Source organism: Vidua chalybeata, chromosome 6 (assembly GCF_026979565.1).
Source record: "Vidua chalybeata isolate OUT-0048 chromosome 6, bVidCha1 merged haplotype, whole genome shotgun sequence".
Taxonomy (NCBI): domain Eukaryota; kingdom Metazoa; phylum Chordata; class Aves; order Passeriformes; family Viduidae; genus Vidua; species Vidua chalybeata.
The window spans coordinates 31,289,077-31,308,671 of record NC_071535.1 but is presented as its reverse complement, the minus strand read 5'-3'; the positions used below and the strand labels follow the sequence as shown (position 1 = coordinate 31,308,671).

Genomic DNA, 19,595 nt, shown 5'->3' with positions numbered 1-19,595 from the left:
CAGTAATTCCACAAATTAAGACAAGATTGATAGCTTGACTGTGGGGCTTTGAAGACTCTGCTGAGGAAATTACATTGTTTCATGGAAACATATATCTGACAGCATTGATTGTGCTAGTCATTGCAGGTTGTGGAGGGGGAGAAAAAGGGCAGGATATTTCAGATTTTGAGTGGAAAATTAGTTAGAAGTTGTATGAAACATAAGAGAATTGCTCTAGTTTCTTGTCATACACATTATAGAATTTGTTATATGGAGTTGTTCATTTATTTTCTTAACAAGTCTGAACATCTAAATTTCAAATAAATGCTTTTAAACAATTCCTGGGTGGACATGTTTACAGTTAAAAATACAGAAAATACTGTTTGCCATATAATACAGATATTTTCCTCCTCATGTTTTCCCTTTTATTGGTACACAAATACAATCACTGTTACATTAATGTAAACTCTTGTGTGTTTCTTCCTAAAAGTCACACCGTTTTTTTACTTTGTATAAAAAATTAAAACTTCTTTCCACTATCTTTCCTTCTCCTATTCTTGCAAGATTAAAAGCAGTAAATCAGCTCTTGCCACCTAACGATAAATGTATAAATATGTTGTCCTTGTTAGTAGTTATTGTGTTTCATGTGTAGGGACCTAAAGATACTGTTTCTGTTGTAGCTGGGAATGTAGCTATGTTGGGAAATTTGCCTGACTTAATTTTGCATCTCCTTGAAAACCAGAAATAAATTATTAATGTAATAATGAATTGTACAATTTTATACATAGTTCAGCTTGTGTAGTTAGTTTTATATCATTATGAATCAGTAGAATTCCAAACTATGTTTTCTACTTTTAATGCTATAAAATTAAAATAAGGAATTAAGTATATTTGGTTAACTTTAGGCAAATTTTTGGGACCCTGAGATGAATGCAATAAATCAGACCTGCCCTATATATTTTACTTGCAACTGTCTTGCCACTAAGATTTGAGGTGGAGAACCTAATCATATAGAAGTAATTGCTTTCCTTGCAAAGGACACACAACATTGTTTCTGTCTATTGGCCACATTAAATAATAGGAATAAATATCTCCAACACACTTGCCCAATGTAGGGAAACGTATGAGTTGAAATTAACTTTTTTTGTTAACAGCAAATGTGCTGAATTTTTATTTTCATTTTTCAATTTTTATTTTCATTTTAAACTATCATAGTACAAACCTCTTTGTCAGTAGCATTATAATGAAATGGAGTCATTCAGGACCAGTTTCTCAATGGCCTTGTCTGTGAACTCAGTTTGTAACTGTATTTCAACCAGGCACTCCTATAGACTCAGATGCAAAAAGATAAAGTTCTTTATCATTGTATAAAAAAAGTGTCTGAATTCTGTTTATGTTAACATTACCACTTGCAGGATTATTTTAATATGGAGTAGGAATAACTTTTCCACAGTGGTATTATTATATATATATATGTGGTATTCTGCTGGAGCTGAAGTTGTTCTTCTGTATGAAGAAGACTTGATGAACAAAAACTTGTTTTACTTTGAGTATCCATGTCAGGAAACATTTTCAGTAGTGGAGAATGCCTATCTTTTGAAAATCAAATCCTTTTCAGTAGTTCATGTGAGCATTCTGTAATAGAGGGGCTCAGATTCACTAACCATATTTCAAACTCTTGGCTGATTTTTCAGAAAAAAGCATGTACATGCCATGCATTTAAAACCTACTACATGTGTTTTCACTTTCCAGCTTCCAGAACAAAATGTGATAGCTCTATGGAGCAGTTGGTGTTAACTATGTTTGGTACCTGTTCAATTCCAATTGAACTTCCAATCGTTTATGCTGCAGAAACACATTTAAATTTGTAAGTTCTGGCCTACAACAATAAAGAAACAAACAAATTATTTTCTTTTTAAAACATCTGAAAGTGAAGTTTAATTATTTATGTTTTATTTAATTAATGCCTAACACTATATATTATAATATGGATTTTAAATTACTTTTCAAATCCAATAAATTTTAGTGGTACAGTAGAAACATTCATTGTATACAAAAAATAAGTAAAAATTGAAAATTAGCAAGTGTTTCTCATTTTTATTATACTTAGTATACAAACTGTGCAGTATTGAAAATAAGATATATTTAATCTGTGAGGTTTCTAAAACAGTAAGACAATAATTTATACCTTTAAAATGTTTCTCATTGGCAGCTAAAGAAGAACGGAAAAAAGAAGAGAACAGTTTGGAAAATGCTCAAAAATGGTAAGATTTTTGCTAGTGTTTTTTAAGTTTATTTTGATCGAAGCTATTACTGAACTTAAGAATTACATTAAGTAGCATAAAGGATCTGTATTTCAAAGAAGTAATAAGTTTCCTGAAAAACTCTTATGTAAAATCTTCCAAGAAAAACTTCATTTGCGCTTTTATCCAAACAGTGTACTGTGTTTGAGGTTTTAATAATTATCTGCATTGAACTGAATGACAGTTTTACAGAAAAGATAAATAACTGATTAACTACTTTGACATAAAAATGTATTTCATCATCACTGAACATTTTCAGCACTTACATACAGCACTCGGTTGCCTAAGAAGTCATTGAAATCCCAATGTTTTTATTGCTTGAATATTTGTGCCTCACTTAGGCCAAAGGAGTCAAACTATGGGAAAAGTGAGATTAATTGATTTATAGTTGGATAGTAAAATATTCAGTAAGTTGATTTTACTAATACATTTTGTTTACCAAATTGTAGTTTTGGGAAACATCCATCTTAACTATGGACCTGCTATAAATAAACTGGGGTAAATTAATTTTTAACTTCCTATCAATATTTTTTCTTCCTGGTCACTGAAGGCAGATCTGTGGTAATTTGGATTTTAATTGTACTTTTCTCAGACCATACTTGCTCCACCTGAGGCACCTCAGTTTTCCTAGTCAGTCAAGAAGAGGGAGATAAGGGGCACTTCCTAAATGCAGTTCAAATCTTAGGTGAACTGCTCCCATCTGCTTGCAGAAGATGCCTAAATATTGGCTGAACAACTGGCTGATGGCAGCTGGGGCTTTGCCTCCTCATTTCAAGTCTCTGACTGGCTCTACTTAGCTACAAACCTAACTTCCTTGGCACAAGGCTCCTTCATATCCTACCTGCTTTGTAGCCTTTCTAGAGTAGAATGGACTCTCCAGGGTGTGGAGTTACACCCCATTTGCAGTTGACTTAGGGAATTAGTTGTTCAACACAGAGTTTTGGTTTTTAATTGCTAGCTGAATATTCAGTATTTTAAATGACTACTTTAGAAGGGCAGAAGGTAGCCCAGGAAGCCAGATTAAGGTGGTTGAAAGCAAAGGAGTGCTACTGATGAAGAAAGGAAGAGAGGATGCAAAGAGTCAGGATGAAGTCAGAGAAAGACAGTGCAGGATTTCAGGATCCCACCTCTGTATGCTGCAGCTGGGATGGTGAAGGGTTTTGTTGGGTGGAAGAGTGCACAATGTACCTGGGGCTGTGTTACATGAAGCAAACCTGAGAAGAGTCTCTGTTCTTGCTGCTCTTGGCTAAGCTATCCCAGTGAAAGTGCTATGAACAGCTGAGGTGTATGTGGCCCACCCAAATGAATGTAATCCAAATTACATTGCCCAGTAAATATAAATGGTTTTAACCATGTAATTATGACTAAGGTATTTTAGTATTTTTAGAGTTTGAAAACCAAAATGTTTTACACAGATATTTAAAGCTGTATTTGATTTGTTTGTTTGTTTATTTAATTATTTATTTTTCTCCTCCTAGTGTCATGGCAAGACCCATTAACTCTGAATGTTATAGCCTTATATACACGTATTTCATTCTGATTCTTTAAATATGGAACATCAGTTAACTTGAAGTATAGTTAAATGTTTCATGCAAAACCTAGTAAGAAATGTAAAAGGTTATCACACATGAGGATTAAAAAATCCTATTATTTTAATAGCTTACCTTGAACAATATGGGATATTGTACATGGTTTCTATCTTTAAAGTGTCAAAAAAAAACCCCAGAGCATATTGGCTCATGTGGCTAAAATCCAAGCTTTGTTGTGAAGTAGCTGGAGTATATATTGCTTTATTTTGGATGGATAACTTCTCTATCCATTTATTCTGTATCTATTTCTTTTAGATGGATAACTTCTGTAGTTTTTGATGGATATTTTATATTCTTCAAGCCTAGCTAAAGAGCTTTAATGACAAACTAAGTCAAAAAACCTTGAGCCTAACCTTGGTATTTCTGTATGAAAACATGCAAAGTGAACTATGCAAATATAAATGAAGAAAGATGCCAAAGCTGCATCCATAGTTCATGTAACAAGTGTTGAATGGCTGGAGACTCCTTACAGGTCTTCAAAATGATTTATTTTATTTTCAAGATTTACACCTCCTGTGTTTAGGTTTAGAACCTATTTGCAGCTCTAAAGAAGAATATAGCTTTCTTCTGACTAAGTAAAATTATTATTCCAAGAAATATTACTTATTTTAAAATATGTTGTTACCTTTGCTTTTAAATGATGGCATTATTTTTAATAAATTTCACCAAATGTTTCAGGATTGTTGCATCTACTTTGCAGAGAAAAGTGGTTCAACTTTAACAAAAGGGAACATACTTTTATTCTTATAAGTACCTAGCCATGTGGGTTGTTCCATTTTATGTATACAAAGCAATGTCATAAAGGTTAATGCACAATAAGCTAAAATTCTCTTGGAAGTATTGTCTGTACTAAAAGAATACTTTGGAAGTATCCAGCTGTATAGCAATTCAGTAACAGCCACATTATAAAATGTTTTTCAAAGCATTAAAATACTGGCAATGTATTTTTGTAAAATTAATTGTTTATTGACACATGTGGAAGGAGATTATTTTCAGTAAAACTTTTGCAAAATTACTATTGGCACTGTCTGTTGTTGCTTGGTTGTTGCTACTCCCAATTCTTCCTAAATACTAGAAGATTATTTTCAACCAAACCTAGAGATTTTTATTGACTTGGTGTGTGACTCTGCCAGAGTCCTTCAGTAAAGATAAATGGGAGAATAGGATCTTCATGGAGTGCAGCAGAACAAAATAAATAAATATATTACAGCATTTCCTGTAAGGCAAGAAGTTAAGATTTTCTCATTATTATTGGACACTCATGATTTGCCAGCATGACAGATCTCTGTGGTGGCTTGTGCATCTGCAAGTTATCCTCCTGGAAGAGAGGTGGGTGTTGGAAGCTTTGTTATACTTAGCATGAATTGCTGCTGTAATTTCCAAGGGTAAGGAGAAGTTATAGTAATTACCAGCCTTGACTACTGAATCAGAGAAACTGTTTCCCCAGTGGGCTTATGCATTGACTGGTTTCTTTTCTTTCCCCCTCCCTTGCAGCTTTGAAGAAACAGTGGGATACTTTGGGATAAAACCAAAGCCTGGCGAGAAGGAGATCACACCAAACTACGTTTTCACGGTATGGTATGAATTCTGCAGTGACTTCAAGACCATTTGGAAACGAGAGAGCAAAAACATTTCCAAGGAACGGTAAGGTTCTAATAAAGTCATTAATACCATTTTAGATGTCTGGGAAACTGCTGCTTCTCAAACCCAACAAATTATACTCCTATATTTCACAGACGTCATTGTTTTCTTTCAGATCTAATGGACATCAAGGAAAGATTATTCCCTCAGGGTGTGTAGGAAAATTCACCAAAGGCATGCTGTCCCCACAAAAAGATAAACACATATAATCTGATAAATTACACTTTTGTAACCCCTTCCAATTACTAGCTAGTAAAATGAAAGGAGAGCTGTGCTAATTTATAACAGATTGCTTCTCTGTGCATTTTCATGTTGAACTAGCCTAAATGAGGCGATATTGCTGTCGCAGACAGTACAGACAAATAAAAGTGAATGCTTTTCCAGTTAATATACTGCACTTGCATCAAAGGGAAGCCCCAGAGATTCAGGCCACACTTAGCATAGTGTCGAAGCCCCACACTGAATTTACAGCACTACTTCTGAGTTTTGGTGTCCTGCTGTGGACATCAAACTGCTTGCCGCTAGATCTCACAACAGTCTCCTGATTTTATTAGTTAGAGTAAAAGAACCCAAAAACCTAAAACCTTCAATTATTTTCTTGATTTTCTTAAAGAAACTTAAAGTCTTTTACACACAAAAAGCAATTCTACTACAAGCTCATCATGCTCAGCATGTTACAATTCATTTGAAAAGACCTAGAGTGGTAATGTAGTCATTCTTTGGAAAAGAATGGAGCAATTACTTTCAGCATAAAATTTAAATCCAGGTGCTTATTCCAAATTGACAGAGAGTTAGACTAAAATGTCTTTAAAAGAACAAGCAAAAGTAGAACACTCATTTGCACTTATATTTTCCATTTTGCTTCAAATCAGTGGGGCTTTCAGGTTCGTATAATGTAGATTTTTTGAAGGACTAGATGTAGAAGTTATGAATTCTCAATTATCAACCATATCAGCATTGTTTTATAGATCTTACAGTTTTAAAACACTAAAAAGTTGTGGCTTTTTGTATCATTTATTGATTGATTTTTGGAAGATGACAACTGCAAATGTTTACAAAGAATCTTTTATTTCCTTGTATCTAAATCAATCCACAAATTTGGTTTACATGTTAAAAACTGTATAAAATAAAAAAGTCCCAAGCATCTTGCTATGGTCATGATAGAGATCATCTCAGGGATATATTTTCTGCTGAATCGCAACTTATCTTTATTCCAAAAGCAGTTAGGAGGAATAGAAGTTAACTGCCCAAGAAAAAAAAATCCAGACCATACATCCTTTCATTTTTATGTAATTAGCCCCTTGCTAATGGTACACAATGATCCTTTAAATTCAGTTTGAAATGCCTGATGTTTCAACAGTACATGGCTTCTTAACTATCTTAATTCAATAATTAAGAAATATTTGTAAGTAGACTGCTATATTGTGTGCTTTCATACTTAAGTGAGGTGAGAATTTCTTGTGCTTTAATGGGTGTATCGATCAAATCTACAAATAAAAACACAGAACAAATATATCATCAATTCCTCTGACAGATGCCTTTATTCCTGTTCCTTGTAAAGCAATACCAGTAGAATGCAGAGCAGCAATTACTATAATACTTCTAAGTGCTGACACTTTCTGGGTCATATAATCTGTTCTTCAAAGCTCACTTCAATTTTAACAAAGTTTCATTAGTTACAAAAGGACAATTCATTGTTCTTTACATTCAAATTTGGATGATTCATCAAGGTGATGAGCTGTTAAAATGCGGAGCCTTGTGTAAATAGTAAATTCGAATGACAGAAGAGCTGTTTTCATCATTCTAAATTGTTCTGTAGTGTGCTACTGAAAAGAAGGATACAGTGAAATCAATAGATTCCAATGGAGGGAAAGCTTTTTCATTCACCTGAAAATGTCTTGTAAAGTCTTGATCATTTAAGGGTCCTTTTTAACAAAGTATGAAACTAACAATTGATGAACTGCTGTCCAAAAAAGTTTGAAAGCAAGGGAAGAGTCATTGTACACACTGGTAACTAAAAACCTTAGAATGACAGGAATGGACAGCTGTCTTCCTTAACTGGCTAATTAATTGGATGCACTATTTGTTGTGCATTTTTAAAGATTGCAATTTAATTTAAAAAAAAAAAAAAAGGAAAGAGAACATTTTTATCATGAACCCTTATTTTGTTTTGAAGGAAATTTTAAAGAGGAAGAAACATCAATGTAAGTGAGTAATTGAAAATGTATAGGAATTAGCTAATTATTTACATAGGAACGTTAATATAATGGATTGTAATTTGTCTCTCAAGAAATATAACACATAAAAGTTTAATTATAATATACAGAATTATCATTAATCAAAGGAATAATTAAAATGTATTAGGTTAAACTTAATAGTAGTAAAAATAGGTCAAAAGAGCTATTATTCCAAAATTAAAATTTTATATCCCAAACTAACTACATTGCATTGTATAACAGACAACTTTAAAATCTCTGAGTTTCAGGAAAAAAGAGTGCTGTCTTTAACTAAATGACAGTCTCAGCTGCAAAGAACCTGTTTCGTCTAAAGCTACTTGGCTCCCAAATGTAACACAACTGTAGGAATCCAATGAGATTGCAGTGAGACTTTTTCTTAAAGTAGAGGAAACACTTCAACTGAGCTGCCCTGCATTTAACCTCACCATGAAAATAAATTAGCTGCCTGCAAAATATAATTGAGTCATTGTCTCTTTCCTGGACAAAATTCGCACATAATTTAGGAATGCCAGACGGCGTTACAGATAAATAAGAAACTATGATATGATGATATGATATGATATATGATATATAAATGACAATAGGGCCAAAATGAAAATGATTTTCCAAACCATGTGCCTGATAGGAATATGATGACAGTTTACTTTCCCTTCAATACCAGAATTTAAGTACAATGAAATAAAATTTGCTTTGACAATCACATCATCTGTGAGAAGCAGCTTAATACAAGTGCACCAAATGTTGGAAACATTTTTTTTCGGTGCTGTTTTGATTCAAAATCCGGTTTTGCTGTTGACAGCTTTATAATTTACCATGTGTATGCGTTCAGGTACATCAACAGCTTTTATGTTTTTTTTCTGTTTATGAAATTTTGAGATGATAACTGAAGACTAAAAAGTTGGAGGTTTTGGCAATAAAGCACTTACAGCAAGGTGGATTGCAGATATTTCCACTGTCACTTCCTTTTCTTAAACTACTAATTTTATTTGCAGTGGGCATGTCTATGAATTCAGAACCAAAACAAATACATATTTATTACAACTTAAATCCATTATATATACATATAATGAATACCCATCCATAAATCGATTAAAGCATTCATGGTGTGTTAAATTATATTTTAAGAGGATGTCCTAGGCAAGTCTGAAATAAGGAAAAAGTATAAATACAGAAGAAATACTAGTAGTTTGCAGTGAGTTTCATCACAAACTGTGGTTATATTTTGCAAAAGAAATGTGGCAAAGATTATAATAATGTGTTTATGCCTGTTGCCCTTCAAATATGAAATCATTAAAATAGGAAAGAATTGTTGCTCTTAATTTAACTCACTGCTGACTCTTGCAAGGATAAGATTGTTACAATGGTTACTGTACTGGATGAAGTAATCTCTTTCAGATTGAATATGCATACAAATAGGCTAGAATTCAGAAATCAAAAATAGAACCAAAATTTGTCTCAATAGCTGGAGAGGACACGATCATTATTTAATGAACAGAATTATATATTTCATCTTGAAAACAGAAACACTTTGTCACAAGATGTCGCATATGGTAAAAGCTTGCATTGCTTCTAAATGGTGACAATACAAAATCATATTAGAAAGATCTACAAAGGACTTACACATTAAGAGAGTTTCCAGCTGCAAAAGCATTCTGGGGATTATCACTAGGCTTTGGCTGTCTTTATACACTCCTAAATATCTGCCAGTGGCCATGTGAGACGGACTGAAGTATATTTTTTTCTGTAGCCCTTGTCTTCCTATTGGTTTTTCTTATGCACCAACTTTCCTAAAATATTTTTTTTTTTTAAAATCTTATTCCTTATGACTACAGAGATAAAATTTCTCACTTACTTTGTGGATAACTTTGTAGATAAACCACTCTCAGTACACCCAGAAAAAAAAGAAACCTATCAAACATATTGGCAATTTGAGGTTTGATGACAAAATCCACTGACAACATACATTTTACTGTATTTTACTAATTTAGTTAGTGCACATTTATTTTAAATGCAATCGAAAGATTTGATCAGTAATGAACAAGTCCTTTCCAGAAGATCTAGGCCCGAAGGCTTGATAAGCAGTTGTATTGTATTGTACAACACAGTAATAGAAGTGGCAACGTTCAAACTTCATAATGTGGTATAAGGCTTCTAATTTTAAAGCTAGCCAAGTACTCTGTAAAATCATCTGCCAGGCCAGGTAATACACAAACATCTGATACTGAAATCTAACCTGTTTTATTCCATGGCCTAACAGTTTTCAGGAAATGGAGCTGTGACTTGAGGTTTCGTTTATGAGCTGCATACAGAAATAGGACTGAAAGGCATTTAACACATGAAAGGAATTTGAGCTCTGGGGATTTCTCATAGTCCTAAGAGAAGTCACTGTTCAGCTGTGTTAAGGGTCTGGACTGGGTATGCAGCTTGGCTCTAGATTGAACAGTTGATGTTGACTGTAGCTACCTCCACTTGTTCATTTCCACCCATATCTGAAATTTTGTTTGCACAACATTTCCTTATGCCAAAACAGTTTTATGGGAGAAGTTTAAAGTTCTAGTCATGGGAAGCTCAGGTGACACAGAACTGTCATTCCAAGTTATTTCCTAACCCACAGCTATCCACATAACCCACTAGCTGCATGAAAGGAGCTGTAGAAGCGAAAAGAATGGATTTTCCCGATTATTGAGAAGCTGAGAGAGAACCAGATAATATGGTCTCTGTTGTTGCACAATAACAGAGCCAGAACATGAGTGTGTGAATAGCAATTGGTTCATTTACAAGCGATTCTGGTTTTCCTAACCGGGGAACTTCAGAGGGTGGAGTGTGCCAGTTCACTCTGCCTGCTGTCAGACTTGAGTGGAAAGCAGAGGTGAAAATGATAATCAGTTTACCTACTTAATCCCTGGCTTGGTAATACCTTTTCCTGTAAGGGAAAAACATATTTTCTTTATTTCCCTTACAAAGGAAACTTTTTCATAATAAACACAGGCTTATGTTTAGATTAGGTTTCTACATCCCTAGGTACAAAATAAAAATAATTTTGAATAAAAATAATGTCTTTATTTTTCACTAATATCTTCTAATTTGAAGCTTGGCTTTTATCCTATTTACAGGGGAAGATACCACCTGCCACATAGAGGCAGGAGAAAGCTGATTACATTCCCATTGATTATAGTAAGGATACATATGCAGTATTGGAGTCATGGTTCTGACATTTAAAAATGCATAGTTTTGTTAGTTTAATTCAATATTTTTCCATATTGTGTGCTAATGTGCAGTACTTCTTAGTTTGACACCATATCTTCTTTATTCATTAAGGTGCATTGACTTCTTCTGATCTCATTCACAGTTGAAAGAGAATAACATTTCTTTTGAGCACATCCATGTTGCAGCTCATCAGGTTTGAAGGCTTAAGTGACCTGCATTCCATAATGTTTTGACCTCATGACTGCTTGCTAAGTTAGCCCATTGGTCAGGTTGGAAGGGACCACAGTGGCTCACCTGGTCCAATCTCCCTGCTGAAGCAGGGTCATCCTGGAGCACATGGCACAGCATTGTGTCCAGACAGCTCTCGAGTATGTCCACTGAGGGAGACTCCGCAGCCTTTCTGGACAACCTGTTCCAGTGTGCAGTCACCCTTGTCCCTTGTGCTATGGTTCAGCTACTCTTATCATCCCTTCTGGTCTCTTTGTCCTCTCCAGTGCTCTCTGTCCAAAACTGTCCTTGTCACTGTGAGCTGTAGATTGTGGCCCTCAATCTCAGGGCTTGATTCTGTTTCAGCATCCTCATTGTAAAAACCTTCTTCCTTATACCTAATCTAAATTGACTTTTTAATTTAAAACCATTACCCGTTTTCCTTTTGCAATAGGCCCTGCTTAAATTTGTTCCCATCTTTCATTCTGTTTTTTCTATCCAGGTTTCCTAGAAATAGTGAAAATATGCCGTAAAATACACAGAGCTAGGCCTATATCAGTGACAGACATAATTTTCTTTTTAAGTCTAAAAGTTTGTAGTCCCTGTAATTCTCCCTTTGGATGAAAGTGTGCACTCGAGACATTTAAAAACTATTTGAAAACACTTCTAGGACCAAGGAGAATGTGATCAGATAGAAAATGTGTTCAAAATAGGGAAGAGTTTAGAAGCTGATCACTTGGTATGATTCTGCTAAGAAAACTGTCTTGAAATCCATCATCATCTTCGCATAAACATTGTAGCTGTGCTGTCCGGTGGGTGCAGTCATCCTGCCTTAAGTAAACTGTCCAGATTAACAAAAATAAAGGGATGGACTGATGTGTTGTCATGCAGTTGTTTACATGAACATGGGAACACTAATTAAGTTCTAAAAATATGCCAGCTGTATATAAAAAATGTACAGAATAATAATTTCATACATGTATATTTGAGGCTGTAGTTACAGCTTGAATCAACACTGTAGCTAAACAGTGTTGAAATGAAGTTTAGTTGAAAGTAGTGTAACTGTTTTCTCCTCTTCTTAAGCACTGGGAAGTGAGACAACACCAGGAACTTTCTCATACATACTTCTAAAATACATAGAGAAGAAATTTTTTGTTTCCAACACTGATAACATTTCCAACACTGATAGAGACAGTAATGGAATTATGAATGTGTTCTGTGTTTTAAAAAGAATCCAGCTTGCTGCTAGTGTTACAGCAAGGAAGTACACATCAGTAATTGCAGCTATAATCCACTTTTCTTCTTGCTTTTCTTCCAAAATTCCTCAAAAATTGAGTGTGTCGAAAGTGGATTGAACTGGACATGGTATTTTAAATACTTTTTGACTGGCCATAGCAATTATTTCTGCCAGTGGAAAAAGTTAAATAGGAAAAGAAAGTAGAATTTTTCAGTTCAAGAGTGCCAAGAAATGTGTTGCTTCTAGTAAAAGACTGACTTGGTGTACATTACTGAAAATTGATTTGCTGAGTTCTCCTTTCTTGTAAAAATTCACTCCCAACCTCCTTCCTTTTGCATTTTCCATATAGAATATAAAGTAGCTTAATGTACCATCAGTATTATAGAGGCACTTAGCACTGGGCAGATCCTCTATTAGGAGTGCCAAGAATTTTCTTTCCTTTTTATCACTATTTAGCACATAATTTCCTATGGACTTTCCAGTCTGTACAAGGAGAGTCAAGTCCCTTTTTCTTTAATTCTGTTTCTCCTCTTCTTCCTGATTAAACTCCTCATTGGGTTCTTCTTGTTAAATCCCCACAGAAAGATGGGTTCTGTATGCAAGACCCTTAGAGCAAAAGGCAAGAAGCAGAGGAATCAGATGTGTTCTTCTTTCCCCTTATCTCTACAGTACTCCTGGCAGAGTAGTCTGTAGCTGTACAGGAGACAGCTTTAACTACCCTGAGACAAGACCCTCTTGTACCTCCTATTGCCACATTAGTGAGGCTGGTCAGTCAATTCCATCTAAAGCAACACAAAATATTAACAAAAAACTGGCAGATGCTTTCATGTCAAGGTTTTCAGAGGAAATGTAATGTATAGCCTGGCAGATGGCCTGCTAAAATAGCATATTCTGTGTGTAGAACTGATTAAGCCAGCTAGCTCTTTTTTTTTTCAGAGGAGGATCTTTTTGCCTTGATAGCACAGCTTTTTTGGTGGGAAAGATACTCCATAAAATCCAGATCCTGCAAAACAGAGAAATCATTTTCCTGATGACATTTTCAAGGAGCAATACAGACAGGCTTTTGATTTTCTCCATTTGAAAATGTACTTTGATCTACTTTTGGTAGTTTATTTTAAGTGCCTTTAAATAGAAATAGCAGTTTGTTGGGCTAATGTGCCTAAAAAAAACTGGTACTGGTGAGGCTTCTTACAAAGTATAGCCAGAATACCTTTCATTTCATCAAATCTAATGACTCTTTTTCTGTGTTTCAGAATTAAAGTGGCTCAGCAATCAGTGAGCAAGTTAACTGCAGAGAAGAAAATTGAAACGAAGAAAATCAATCCTACAGCTAGCCTGGTATGATCTGGTTTTCAGGATGACATTCCAAAGGGGTTTTGTGACACCATTCTTGTCATTCAGAATGATGGCTGGTTTCTACTGTTGTTGGAGAGAGTAGTATTTTTAGTTTGAATGCAGCAGAGTGCTTTTCTTCCTGAGGAGAAATGTTAAAGCTTATGTCCTTTGGTAGTCAACAGTTATGTTTAACATTTGGTTCAATTGTGCCCAAGCATGGCTCTGCTATTTTAGATAACAAAAAGAGCTGCTTTTGTAGCTCTTCCCTTCTGCTGTAGTCTCTTGTATTTTCTTCCATGCTTCAAAGTGCAGAAGCTCACTGCATATATTTGTCCAATGGCTGGAGTGTCTGATTTTTTCAAAACCTTAAAAATCTTGTTTTATTTGTGGAATAGTGGTAGAAGGGATTAAATCCCCATTTTATTCCTTGTTGTACCACCAGTGTTTTCGATACAACACAGTAAGAGGTCTAATAATTTGCATTGTATATAAATCCTTTTTTTGTCTGTGTGCAAGGCACATAGGTTAGACAAGCATTTCTCAGACTCTAGAAGGCAAGAGCCCAAGGGAAGGAAATGTACATGGAGGCACCAGGGTATTATTTCCATTCCCAGCAGAGCATATCAGTTGCAGATCAGGCAGCAGAGATATGAATGACTACACTTGCTTGGAAAGAGGTCATTAAGCAAGATCATCTAGCTAATGCTAAATTAGAGCCCTTATGTCAGCAGAGGCCATTCCAGACATGAGAAGGTATTAGTCACATGAATTTGAAATGTATCTGGTTTTCTCTAGCTGCAGTGGTCTTCACAGATGTGTATTTTTAAAGGTAGGCAGTATTTGACAAGTATGTAGTAAAAGCAAACTCAACTTTTCCACCGTTAAGTAATGTGTTTCAAAGTTTTAAACCTTCTTTGAGTGCTCCAAGCATTTCTTAAAGAAAACTGAAACTGTGACTTATTTCTCCATCTTCTAGACCAAGTGCTCATGGGAACATGAGCAGAGATGGAAAATTATAGATGAGAATTATAATAAAACTCTTTTTTTCTTTAACAGAAAGAGAGACTACGTCAGAAGGAAGCCAGTGTGACTGCCAACTGAAAGAAGATGAATGAAAATGGTGGAGTGATTTCATACTTTGCCTGATGCTTTACTACACCAGTGGACCAGGAAGCACCTTATGTTAGATACTGAATTCTGCTTTGCTGATCTGTCCCAAGACAATCCATTAAAGACTTTTAAGTTCCTTCAGAGGGGTTTGTATGTTCAGTGGAGGGAGTTCTAAGAAGGTTTTTACGTGGGAAGTAATTTTTTTTTTCTGTAACTCTTCCTTACATTGCTTAAAATGCATCTTGTTGTCAATGGTTAATTAAAATATTCTGTGTATAATGTATTAATATGGAAGAGCGAAAATGAGCATTTTGGATACTGAGTTAAGTAATGACTAACAACCTGTAGGTTATTTACAGGGCTTTATGTAGGTGAGAGCAAATATGCCATTCAGTTCACAAAGGTCTATTGCAGCATACTTTTTATTACTTCAGCAGTAACTGAGGTAAAATTGACTCATTCTAAATAATTTTTCAGTGTCTAAATGTTGGACACATCTTTCTAAAACTTACTAAATGTAATTATAGATTCATGCTGTATTTTACTATAAATATTTTTATAGAAGCTTCAGCTTATGCCATTCATTAAAATCGGAGTAATATTTTGCACATAAAAAGGAATATTCAAATTCTTTAGTTTTATGATTGATGGCATAACAGATTTATTATTTTTATGGTTTTAATCTAACATTTCCTAAATTTTGAGCTTCAAAAGAAAAAATGATAAAATGTATCTTTTTATTTCGGTATGTATTGCAAATATCAATTCCATGAAGTGATGTGTTTAGAGGTCATTATTCATTAAGATACAATAATATCTCTCCATGAAGTTACGCATTTGCCATTAAATATTTGACTTTTAATTCAATTTAAAGATTTCTTTTTAATAGCAATTATCTCACTCTAAAATCCATTATGCAGCCTGCTCTTGTCCCCCTATATTTGTATGAAGAAGGTGTCAAGCACACCTATATATTTATATGGTTTTTAATACATATATACATAATATAATAAGTAAAACTTCAGAAGGAATTAGCAAGATCTTGCTGTCCTCCTGTAACATTATAACCATTGCTATAAAGTGGCAGAGCCTGAAAATAACCCTACTGAATATCCAGCATTACTTGAAGATTTTTACTGCTTTTTAAGGATTTGGATTCTTAGTAGGAGAAATCTGGAAGCAGAAGTTAATTTAAGGTAAAACAGAAAAGTAATTCTGCTTGCTGTCCACAGGAGAGAAACTGGCTTTATGATAGTGGTGTATGAAGTTGATTACAAAGAGAAATTAGGTGAAGCAAAAAGCTAGTGAGGGAAAAACATCTGTCCTTTGCTTTGAAACTAGAAAGAATATACATGAGACAGACACCAGTTATCATACAGCAAATTCAATAGAGAGACCAAGATGAAACCTAGGCAAAGTCACCCCTAGCAGTGTACATTTATATTAAGGAAAATAGCAGTTTTGGAGACCCGTTCATAAATTAACTTAGGATTTCAGTGCAGGTTTCTTAAATTAGTATCTCTCTCATTCTTGCATAAATAAAAACAAAGGACTCAAGAGTCTCTTGTATGTTTGGGAGTTTCTACCTGCTACAGATATACTCAAGATGTGTAAGTATAATTCTTATGAAAGCAGTCAACAGTATGTCAGCAAAAATAATCTGATTTGTAGTTTTACTAGTCCCATTGCAGAGAAGAAGAAAATTTCAAAGATTTAAATTTCCTGTCTTCCACTAACTAGGTGAAGTACATGTCTTTCCAAAACTATTATTGGTAAATAATAGGAGCAATAATACCTATAAAAGCCAAAGAACAATAGCAAGAAAGGCAATTCTGATGAGTGTTTAAGCAAACAGTGTTTATTTTTTATATCATTTTCTATATATCATGAAGATAGTGTATTTTGCCATTTGACCTGACTGAAAGTTTTTCAATGAAATGTATTACTTGAAGTATTATTCAGCAAGAGCAACACTGTTTGTGAAAATGGATGGTCTTGAAAATTCCCATTAGAAGTATATTGTGGAAAAAAGGTTTTAACTTATTGAAATATCCTGTTTCAAAATTTCTAAATGTGAATTTTCATTTTTCAGTTCACATTGATTTCATTTTGAAATGTTGAAAAATGTATATAAAAAGGGATTAAAATTAAAATTATTCATTTAAAGCATTCCTTGATCAGATTTATAATTCTTTTATCAGATTAGCAATTTGCCAAGGTATTGAGAATTAAGGCTATTTTTTAGAAGATTCAAAAACTTATATAGCACAGGGACCTTGTTTCTTCCTAAGTTTCAATTGTATTGATTTTCCTCTCAGGTCAGAGTTTCTGATTCCAGCTTAACCCATGACTTAAAGCCTCTACTACTAATTGAACTATTTTTAAATGAAAAGAAGAATTCACCAAGATTATTGGATTCGTTGTCTTAATCAAGACTTTAAGACTCCTGGATGGCAATCATCAGCTAAATATCACACTTTCCCCCCAGTGATACCCACAAGTGTCTTCAGCCTGTGGTTGAAGCCACGGTGCTGCACCTGCTGGCTTTAACTAAAATTGTGTACTGGAGAGGAGATATTTACAGATATGTCCGCATAAGCTGTTTATTTATGAAATATTCAGGCACTTCGGGCATAACAAATATGCATCAACCAGCACTCATCTTTGGGGTCACCAAGTGTCACCAAACATTATGTTTTAAGCTTTAGCTTGAAGCCTCACTTTACCTTGAGCTTTCTAGTTTGGGGAGAATAAAAGGACAGAAGGAGAAAAGAAAGAAACTAAGAAGATGGAATAGAACAGAAGGCTCTTGTACATGTCTGCATTGCTGTCAAGGAAGTAAAATTGTGGACTCAAGCCAAGCAGCAATAGCTAGACAGTTATCATTTTCTGGTCTATTTAACTTAAAATACCTCAACACTTCACAGAAGTCACTTCTGTGACTGTAAAGTAGATGTGGCTTAAGAGGGGGAATTTCCTGTTGTGTTTTGGTTTAATTTCTCCTGTTACTGCCAAACTTCTCAAAGACTGTAAAGCAAAGGACTATTACAACCCATTTTACTCATTAGGTGTTTATTACCCACAATAATAATATACAATACTGCTTTATAAATCAAATTATTAGGAAGAATTCAGTGTAGATGAGTAGATAATAATCTGCAAAGTGCTCTTTACATGATTTACATTACCACTTGTTGATTTTTAAATGGAAGACCTTTTAGTGTCTTTGAGATTTGACAATAGAAATCATTTTTTCGTTATATTTTTACTAAACTATGAGAACTACCCAGGTGTTTTGCCATCACTAAGCCATGCAATTGTTTTGCCTTGTGTTTTATCATAGGGTTGTAAATGTATGGATTGAATATTAAACTTTTCTATTTAACTTACAATTTTTTGCATCAAAACAGAAACTATGACCTTCCATTTCTGTATATAAATATTTATATTTCAAATTATTAATAAATAGCATTTCTTGGATGCATCTTACGGTATTAAGGTAGAAAATTAATCTGCTCTGAAATTCAACACTGTTTTGGAGATTCCCAAGCTAGGTCTGAGAAAACTGGCATTTTGGATTGCACAGTGAGAAATCCCAGAATCATAGAAACCCTAGTTCCTTAGTAGTCAAAGGTTTGAGCATATGCAAGAGACTTTACCTTGGGTGCCGTAGGCATGGTGCCAGATTTAAATAACTGTCTTTCCTTTTAGATATGACCTGCTAATATCATTACCAAAGATTTCCACTGCTCAGTAGGGTTTAAATGGGTTTAGAATTTAATGCAACTACTTCAGAGATCTGAAGTTCAGAAGTTGTGCAAGCAAAATTGGTAGAACTCTTCAAAAATAATTGACTTCACAAGTTTTTTTTTTTCAAAATGCGTGCAAGACCTGTTCTTCTGTGTTCTTTTAAACAATTTTCTCAATTTAAAAATATTCCAAGCAATGTTACTAATTTTTTTTTCAGTTATTGAAGATGAGGTGATGAGGTACACCTAAGTGGTACTATCTTAGGAAATTTTGCAAGCTTCAACTGTATATAAATTTTTATTTGATACCTCATAGAATTCAGTCTTTTAAATTAGGACCTGTTAGTAAAATTTAAGCACTGGATATAAGAGATTATATATTTAAGAACCAATGAAGTAAAACTGCTGAACTGATAAATAGCTTAGAGGCAGAGTGCTCCACCTTCCTGGGAGGACATTAAGTGACATAAGCTTTTCCCTAATGTGGGACAGCATTGCATTTCCTGTGATTTCCTTCTGTCAGGTGTCATCTCAGACTAAATTAAAGGTTGCACTTTTTTTTTTCATTAACTGTTTCTGGTTAATTTCATTTCATACTTTTTCACCTCAATTTCACCTTCAATAAGCTAATATTGAGTTAATAAAGAAGCCTTTTTATACAGGCTGATAGTGCTTATATATGCATGCAGGTTTACTTATGTATGTATTCCTCTGGCCCACATGGTAAAAAAAAATCCATAGAGAACACTATGGGGTCATGGGACTGGATAAAATATTTTAGAATCCTGTTAGGAAAACTGTACTGAACTGTCCCAGTGTGGGACATGATTTCTTTTCTGTGGTACGATCTGCCTGCAAAGGTTTTGGAGTCCTGGGAGCTTTTGGAGGATGGAGAAAGCTGTTGGCATGGCATCTTTGCTTTATCCATCAGTTTCTGACAGTGTGTTTCTCAGGAGTTACACTGCAGAATTCCCTGAGCGTAGATTGCCCTGGCTACTCCT

The 19,595-nt window shown here is 34.4% G+C and overlaps 1 protein-coding gene across 4 annotated transcripts in view; it reads left to right on the top strand.

The window, feature by feature from the left end:
- The window catches only part of FMN1 (formin 1), a 170,509-nt gene extending 155,523 nt beyond the window's left edge, over nucleotides 1-14,986 (top strand). For 3 of the 4 annotated variants that reach the window (XM_053945797.1, XM_053945796.1, XM_053945795.1), the window contains 4 exons: nucleotides 2,192-2,243; nucleotides 5,366-5,515; nucleotides 13,654-13,738; nucleotides 14,792-14,986. In XM_053945797.1, the coding sequence (XP_053801772.1) occupies nucleotides 2,192-2,243; nucleotides 5,366-5,515; nucleotides 13,654-13,738; nucleotides 14,792-14,836 (332 nt within the window). In that variant the 3' untranslated portion in view covers nucleotides 14,837-14,986. Of the gene's footprint in view, nucleotides 1-2,191; nucleotides 2,244-5,365; nucleotides 5,516-7,688; nucleotides 7,717-13,653; nucleotides 13,739-14,791 lie in introns of those variants that run through there. The other variant, XM_053945798.1, reaches the window with a different exon arrangement.
- Nucleotides 14,987-19,595: the final 4,609 nt, after the last annotated feature.